Source organism: Azolla caroliniana, unplaced genomic scaffold (assembly GCF_043228905.1).
Source record: "Azolla caroliniana isolate FFs.n. ecotype wild unplaced genomic scaffold, voAzoCaro1.0.p SCAF_3, whole genome shotgun sequence".
NCBI classification, from domain to species: domain Eukaryota; kingdom Viridiplantae; phylum Streptophyta; class Polypodiopsida; order Salviniales; family Salviniaceae; genus Azolla; species Azolla caroliniana.
In genome coordinates, this window is record NW_028230438.1 from 5,120,341 (window position 1) to 5,129,396 (window position 9,056).

The window sequence follows — 9,056 nt, forward strand, 5'->3', positions numbered from 1 at the left end:
AAATCATTGCCACTCTTCCCAATGAGAAATTAGCAAGAGAATGACACTTTATCCAAGTGGGTTGCAATCCAATGTCTATGCCTATGGTTCCATGATTACCAACTATTTAGTAGACGAGACCTAGACCAAGTTTCATCTTTTCCATGCTCTCACTCTCTCCTCTCTTCTTTTCTATTTGAATTTGCAATAATACATCAAATCTACATTAGTGTGAACCCATTTTAATGACCTTCCTCTAGGTCCCTATGATCACGTGATTATTGTACGCATCTTAGACCACGTTACACAGCAACAAAAGGATGGACTAAGGAACACATTTTGATCTCCTTTGGTGACATTAGATTAAGGGTTTCAATATTGAAAATTGCAACAAAATATTTCTCTCTCCCACCATCTCATATATTGACATAATATTTCATAGTATAACTTTCCAAAAAAAGAAATTCATTTGAGCATACCATGAGTTTCACATTTGTTCCTACCTTGATTTCTATCATCTAATCATACATCAATCCTTGCAACAAAATATTTCTCTCTCCCTCCCTCTCTTATAGTAACATAGTATTTCCTACTATAACTTTCCAAAACTCAAGATTCATATGAGCATACCATGAACTATCATGAACTTGACGTTTGTTCCTATCTTGATTTCTATCATCTAATCGTACATTGATCCTTCCTATCTGCAAATTGTAATAACCTCCAAAAGGTCTTCCAAGCATGTAAACCATTGTACTTCATGTACTTGGGCCGTTTTTCACAAGAAAATGTCTATTCATCAATCTCATTTCAATTATAACGAAGGTACATTCTCACTCTCATACTCGTCATATTCTCAATTGAGTAGCATCACAATTGTACATGTTCATTAGCCTGCATCAATATCGTTTTTTATAGGACATTTTATCATCACTTTCAACAGTCGTATACCTTTTTATTCAAAATTGTGAATGTTGCACCATATTTGTAAAATCCATGTTTTTTAAATGGCCAACATGCATGTGAATCATATCAGTATTTGCAAATTGTGCTTAGTAATTTTTACTACAATACATGGCACGAAGCATTGTTCACATATTTGTGTCACTAAAATCTCAATTACTAATTAATTTTCCTCTAGAGGCATGACGCTTTCCATCTCTCTTAAACCCAAACCTTTACAAAACAACTCATCTTTTTGAAACCATTTTCTATCCTTCTAAACCATAACCATTTTCCTCTCTACTATGTTTCCATTTTCATCTTTTTAACCCACTTTTCAGTCTCCCTCCACTTCAAAATTAATACTATTATACTATGTAGTTTACGTGGTCATTATTTTATATAGTTCAAATTTATCACGCTCATGTGAATCCCAATGAACGATCACTAGAAAAAACCCAACAAAAAAAACAATCATTTGAGATATTGTAACACGTGAAGAAGTCACTTATTCCAACAAGGACTTTGTAATAAGAGCCAATGAAACATAAAATAAAGTATGATGAAACATATCGAACGTAACAGGTTATTCTATACCTGACTTGCGTACATCGGATAATATATGTCAATGGTAGATATATTATGAGCAACATGCATTGTGGCACATAGAATATTATTAGAGGGATGGGAGCACCTTGGGGAATAGTGCTACAACACATTAAAGAATACAAGAAAGTCAAGTATCGAATTTTCACAAATCACCCACACACATTACACACTTAGCTAATGCTTTGCTTTGACAACAAGGTGACAAGTGTGATCCTTACGAACAAAACTGTTCTTTAAAACATGAAAATGAACTCACAATAACACCTTTGAAAATGAAGGTCTTACTATAGTTAGGAATTGGTTACATATTTGTTTGTTAGGGTTTAAATGATACTCAACACTATAGTTAGGATGGCTAACTCATGAAGATGGGTAAATGCCATGGCAACCCCACATAATTAACTATATACAAGAAGGAGACCTTCTTTGTAAAGGTATTGTGAGACAATTAAGGGAACTTGACATGAATTTGGGATGAAGAAGCATGGTAACTAGACTTCCCCACCATCCCACAAGAAGTGACAAGCATTGGATACCGCAACAAGCTTCGAAACATGGTTCGAAAAATAGGGATGCATGTTGTCTTGATGAGGGATTTGAAACCATGACTAGCATTAATGGCACAAAAAGTTAGTTTTAAGAGCAGAGCATTCATTATACCGATTATCTTTCCGACGAGGGGTAGAGAATTTTTACTCCCACTATGCACACTTTTTGATGAATTGAGAGGGTGAAGAGGGATCTCATAGATTTCCTTGTTCTTTCTACATGATACAATTTTTACCTACCTAACTCAATCAAAACTTTTTACTCTCCCCTACATTTTCTTCTCGACATTAATTGTCTCTTTCCATATCCTTCCGGTAATCCTCAACCTCAACTCCTTCCGATCTTCTCCGGAGAAGAAGAGGGCCATGTTCCTATGTATTATAAGCCCATCGCTACTATCCCGCACTTTCCGATGACTATCTCGGATGCTTCTTGGGACCCCTTGCCATGTTAATTTCCTTCCATGTGCTCCAACTTCGAGACTATAGGAGAAATTCTTCGCCTCCGAATCTTCGCCCATAAACCGTAAAAATGCCATGTAGACCGGGGCCGCACCGAGTCGGAAAGCTTCAAAATGTAAGCAAAAATGCCTCCCAAAGCAATGAAAGACCTAATACAAAAAAACAAACAAAAACTCTTTAGTGGATTTGCAAGTCACTAGTACACAATGACACAACCAATTATAGGCTTTGAAATAACAAAAGAAGTGGGAAGATTTAAAATATAATGAGAGGGAGAAGGTTACCGTTAACATCCATGTAGCATTCTCTACATCCTCAGGGTTCCTTTTAATGTATCGATGGTTGAACGTGTTCCCATCGTGCATGTCCACTTTGTGCTCATCTCTCAAATGAGCCACAATGTCCGGGATGGTGCCGGAGACCGAACAATCGGCTCCCGAGTAAGGGCAATTATAGGGTCTAAAGGCACACGTGCTCTCGTGCTTCGATTTACTATAGTAAGGCATCACGGAGGGGCACCCATGTGGTTGATATTTGCACGGGAGTTCGAGAGCTGCGGCCACCTTCTCCAACGCAAGGCATCGGATGTTGCCGAGCTCGATTCGGCATGTGGGGCATTGGTTCGATACCCTTGGTTTGCAATCCGAACATAGGGTATGCCCATTTGAACACTACCAAAGGCAAATCAAGACAAATCATGTTATACCAACAATTCATGTTGTCTTGTACATGTGGATTTGGGTGGGTGTGTGTATCAAGAAGGTTTACACATTCTTCCTATGTGCCCAACTCTCTTATGCTTGTTTAGAGTGTTCAACACTACAAGCTTCCATAGCTGAACCTCTATTGCAAAAGCTCGTATTGTTCGAACATTACAAGCTCCGATGCACCGACCATTGCTATAAAACACTATTAGAGTCCTATAGATATAGCACTAGTACATCAAACACTATACATAAATTGTGCCAACATTATCAATCACCAAACCTGATGAATGGGTGGGTACATCGGCCGGGTACACACTGGACAATCCAAAAGCTCGCGGACATCCACTGATTTCCGCCCGTAATTGTGGTGCTGGTGCTGGTGATGATGTTTCTCTGGTTCCATTTTCAACACTTGGAGCAAGGTAGTGACTTCACTGGTATCAATTACATTAACATTGGAAGTGTGCAAAATGGAGGTGCTCTTCCTGGGGGGGCACATCATGGAGTCGAAAGCCGGGGAGAGAATGGCATGAGTAGAGGACCTCACATGACCGCCACGACCAGAGCCGGCCATTTGTATGACATGCACAGTCTGATCCAGGCAGCAAAATCCCAAGCCAAATCAGAAAACCCTACAAGCAGCCATTACCATTCTATGACGAAAGAACCAAATTGCAATCCAGATGATGCAAAACAGACAATAAAACTAAAAGCCCCTCTGATTTTATAACATGTACACATTGTGTCTGATTTATGATGATTCTTTAGGTTCATATTATGGCTTCTTCTTCCCAAATTGTATGCATACTACATTATGTTGTGCACATCCTGATGACCACAGCATGCCTATATTATGTATATCCACATCATTAGTCCAGATTACAATGACTGCATCCTGATGACCAATTCATGCCTATATTATGTATATCCACATCATTAGTCCATATTACAATAGCTGCATCCTGATGACCAAATCATGCCTATATTATGTATATCCGCATCATTAGTCCATATTACAATGGCTGCATTGCAATGATCATATCATGCCAATACCATATCCTGACTATATCCTGACTAGGTTATGCCCACATCAAGCCCCTGTTATGGCCCAGCCTGATTCAAAACGCTACTGAATGGAGAATGTAAACCCTCCTAGTGAACACTCAAACCGAGAGGATTCAAAAGCTACTGTTTTCTATTCTACCAAGCCCCAACCATCTGGTCTAAACAAGTGGAAGAGAGGCTCAGTTTTTATGCATTGCACTCTGAAAGAGGAAATCGCCCAAATGGAGACAACAAAAACTAGATATACATTTATATGTATATATATGGAAGAATTCAGTAAAGGAGGGGCAGCAGTGTCTGTGTGTGTGTGTGAGAGAGAGAGAGAGAGACGAGAGAAATACAGACCTTCAGGAGAGGGATTAAGTGTGATGGAGAGTCAAAGATAGTTAGCTCTAAGCATTAGTAGTAATGATGGGATTTTTGTCTTCTGTTTTCTCTGCGGTATTCTCTGTCTCTGTCTCTCTCTCTCTGCGCGTTTCTAATCTTCTATTCGTTTGATTAAGCCCGCCTAAAAGGCAGGAGAGGAGATTTAAAGAGCTCAAATGAATCAAAGTGAGGCGGGGGATTCTCGAGAGGAAGCAGCGAAGAGAATGAGAGAAAGACAGACACAGACACAGAGAGAAACAGAGAGAGATGAGAAAAATGAATGCAGAGAGGAAGCTGAAGAGAAGGAGATGGAGATGGAGATGGAGAAGGAGAAGGAGAGCATTCAAAATTTACTCTGTTTCTTCTGTAGAGAGAGAGAGAGAGGCAGTTCTCATGCTCTCTCTCTTCCTTTTGTTTTTTGTTCATGTTTTTATTTTTTGTTCCTTTCTCCATTATTCTCTCTCCACATTTTTTATTATCTATTTTTTACTAGCTCACTTTTTATTGGCTTAATTTTAATTTTCAATTTGTTTAAATTGTTTTTCTCTTATTTTTAATTTGTTATATTTGTTTGTATTTTTTTGAGTAGTATTTTTTGTTTTCTATTTTATTTTTATATTCCCACATTTTTTATTATCTATTTTTTACTAGCTCACTTTTTATTGGCTTATTTTCATTTTCAATTTTTTCTAAATTGTTTTTCCCTGATTTTTAATTTGTTATATTTTCTGTATTTTTTGTCTATTTTATTTTTCTATTTATTTTAGCTTTTGTTTTTGTTTTAGGTTTTTCCTTTTTAAAAATGCTTACTTATTTATTTTTTCGAAAACAAAACTTTTTCCTTATATTTTGTTGTTGTTATTTCTATTTATTTCTTACTCAAATTTTTGTTTTTATATTTAGCTTTAGTTTTAGTTTTACATGTTTACTTTTTTTTGTACTTATGTTTTTTTGTTTTAAATTTTAACTTTTAACTTTTTTATTTTTTGTTCCATTTTTACTTATATTTTCTATTTTCATTTTATTTCTACTTATTTTTTGGGGGTTTCGTAATTTTGGTGTTTCTATTTCAAATACTAATTTACATATTTATAGCCAGCTACGTAATTTAAAATAAATAAATAGTAATTTCTTACATTTTCAAAGGATCTACAATTTATATATTCTCTAGAGTCTGTGTGTGTGTGTGTGTATGTTATATTGATTATATTGATTGATTTATGACACTCTTTTTGTACACATCTAGGGTTTTTATGGTACGAGTGTTGTAGCCCAAAACTTATTACATTTAAAAGTCTACATTTATGTACGTACCCTTCCCCCACACACACACACTCAAAATTTGAACATCTATCATCTATACAATACATACAAAACGTATGTATTAGATGTTGTGCATGTGGATGGACGGTTGTATGTATGGATGTATGTATGTATGTATGGATGGATGGATGGATGTTTATGTGTATATGTACATATATGAATGAATGTATGTATTTTGAATGTATTTATGTATGCATGTCTTTATGTGTGTATGTATGTATGTATGTATGTATGTATGTATGTGTATGTATGCATGCATGTATGTATGTATTGTATTGTATGTATGTATGTACATGTATATGTATATGTACATGTATGTTTCTTATATATAAGGAGTGAAGCTAAATTCATTATTAAGCTCAAAGAGTACATTGTATTTCATTCACTCGCTCATTACTGCAAAGCGTTCTTTGAAGTGTGGGATGAGATGGCATTTGTAGTTGACCTACTAATAACTCCTCTCATATCATGGATATAGAATGAAAGAGTGGATGGATGATCATGCACCTTCTTGGTTCCCTTGCAAGGGAAATGTTCCCCAATTGCATGTTATGCATGTTGTGGCAGCAATTATTTTCAGGTGCACGATTCTCGAGTTGCCTTGTTGATATATACAATGTACATCATTTGTGTGTCACCACGCATGAGCTAATTCTCAATGCACAATTTTCAAGCCTTCTACTTAATACTCATAATTTGTTTGTGTTTGTGTGTTTGTGTGTGTGGGTGCGCATGTGACAAAAGAATGGCTAAAATTTTGATTATGAATTGACGATTCCCAATATACCATTTCCATGCATTGTCAATGCTCGATTATGTGTAGTGCTACCCAACTTGTCTTTATTGTTATAAACTTGACGCGCAATATACTCTACTAACAATGTCAAGGCAAATTGTTGTGGCTTTGTGTGAGTGGGACATTTGTGATATTCCTAGTTTCAACAATTTCTACAAAAACTAGATGTCAATGATGCCTATGAGCTACCCAAAGTAGAGGAATGAAGGTCTCTCTTGAAGATTATCAAATATTTCCCTCTTTACTACAATGTGCATAGTTATGAAGTGATGTTTCAAGCAGAATTTGATCTTCAAGGTAGGACCTCTAACTACATCCAATGTTGCGTCACTTAATTACCTTCTATTTTAGACTACGATAAAGAGGCTAGTGGTGCCACAAACAATTCCTTACTCCATATGGATAATCATAAAAATAAATAAATTAGCATATGCCTTTTGCTCTATTTGAATGACCTCAACTGGTTAATTTAGTTCGAATTTTGGGTACTTGTAACTAAGATCTATTCGCACAATTTTCTTGTGATAAGTAGTAGTAGCTAGTTATAGTTTAGGTGTCATTGATCTTGATAATGCTTGCCTACTTAGTCACATGATCACCCTATGAACAAACTTATGTAGGTTGTTTCCATGCTCTTACACACGTTTAATCGTTGGAAAAGTAAGATTACTTTTAATTTATTATGCTTGGTTCTAATGGATTTTTGGTTTTATATTTGATGTGATAGAGATGGAAGCTAAATTTTAATTTCATCTAGTTCATTCCCATCATGTTAATTAGACTTTGTTTATTAGTTGTTTTGACACTTAAAGTGCTATTTGTATGAGCACATTTCATTGCATCAAGTTATAATAAGAGGCAAGTTTTTTGGAAAAAAAGAGAGAGGCAAGTTATACTTTGGAATGTGAGCATATCAATGATGTTGGACAAATGTGTAGAAGCTTTAGATTATCAACATGTTATTATATTATGATAAGTGAGGTTAAACAAAAAAGTCCCAACCATAGTCTATGAATCGGTCATGTCGTTACAGAACTAATTGTAAAAAAGAGTTAGTCTTCATCAAATTCTGTCCACTTGGTAGTACCTACAATATGACCTCTCTCCATGTTGTAACAATTTCACATTATATTGTTTTCTCGTAATGGTTTGCTTCAAACTGGAGCCATCCATTTTGGTTATAAATAACACCCGCCAAAAATTCAAATCTTGTTGGGGGCTAATAGAAAAATCTACGCAACCTAAGTTCATGATTATCACAAGTACATTCCGAAATTCAAATCCTCAAACAACTACTTGCACCAAAATGTAAGCACTTTATCCACACACATAAGTGCTTTTTAGCTTCGATTCTAGTAGGTCTACTCGTACAATTGTTGGGAGTCGGATTGACAACAATAAAATGTGCCAAATGCAACCAATATTCAAATCCACCAACATTGTTAAAGGTGAATGATCCAATTCCCACATTTCATCTATTGTGGAAATTTTATATTCATGGCTCGTGTATTTGCAATGTATGCATGCATGGCTTTGATTCTTTAAACATAACAAGTTGTAAGTTTCTCAAACATCACACTAATTTGAACAATAAAATGTGCCAAATGTAACCAGTTACCAATTTTCAAATCCACCAACATTGTTATAGGCGAATGAGCCAATTCCCACTTTTCATCTATTGTGGAAAATTTATACTCATGCCTCGTGTATTTGCACAGTATGCATGCATGGCTTTCATTGTTTTTACATAAGAAGTTGTAAGTTTTTGAAACATCACGCTAATTTGATGTGACTTCAACTAGGTAGGGGTCCAAGGTCTTCCACTACGTAAATATTTGAAATTTACAACCATAATAGCATGGATCTGGCTTCCTCCAGAGGGGTCATTCATAATTTATAAATATGGAAGCACAACATATACAGTTTGAGGTCAACGAAGGGGATGTAAAAAATATTTTTAACGGATTGCTTGACATACACAAGAGGGCATTGCCTTTAAAGAGTATATCCAAAAGAGAATAAGAAAAAGACTAGATCTTATTCATTAAATACTAGTAAGGAGTACTTTTTAATATGAACGGAATGTACAAGATTTAGAAGGCTTTAGATATATGTATAGAGTAACAAAGGTCATTAACTACGATTTGATCAAATTATCGATATGATGTAAAATACTAAATCTGATTGAATGTGATTTAGTTTTATCTAGGGATGACCGGCGTTAGTGTCTACACAAGTACGCCTTGTTCACCCATGTGA

At 35.6% G+C, this 9,056-nt stretch overlaps 1 protein-coding gene across 3 annotated transcripts; it reads right to left on the reverse strand.

The window, feature by feature from the left end:
• Positions 1–1,775: 1,775 nt before the first annotated feature.
• LOC147865987 (E3 ubiquitin-protein ligase DIS1-like) lies at positions 1,776–5,017 on the reverse strand. Of its 3 annotated transcripts, none has more exons than XM_087316345.1 (4): positions 4,658–5,017; positions 3,528–3,839; positions 2,825–3,211; positions 1,776–2,689 (listed from the first exon to the last, which is right to left on the reverse strand). In XM_087316345.1, the coding sequence occupies exons 2-4, from the start codon at positions 3,819–3,821 to the stop codon at positions 2,348–2,350; spliced, it is 1,023 nt and encodes a 340-aa protein (XP_087172471.1). In that variant the 5' UTR covers positions 3,822–3,839; positions 4,658–5,017; the 3' UTR covers positions 1,776–2,347. The 3 variants fall into 3 exon arrangements, with proteins under 3 accessions (XP_087172471.1, XP_087172472.1, XP_087172470.1); XM_087316346.1 differs by having other exon boundaries at positions 3,528–3,879; XM_087316344.1 differs by lacking the exon at positions 4,658–5,017 and adding an exon at positions 4,312–4,518.
• Positions 5,018–9,056: the final 4,039 nt, after the last annotated feature.

Coding starts and splice junctions, on each gene's coding strand:
- LOC147865987 (XM_087316345.1), bottom strand. CDS start 3,821: ATGGCCGGCTCTGGTCGTGGCGGTCATGTGAGGTCCTCTACTCATGCC. Junction 3,212..3,527: donor TGTACCCACCCATTCATCAG/GTTTGGTGATTG, acceptor TGCCTTTGGTAG/TGTTCAAATGGGCATACCCT. Junction 2,690..2,824: donor ATGCTACATGGATGTTAACG/GTAACCTTCTCC, acceptor TTTTTGTATTAG/GTCTTTCATTGCTTTGGGAG.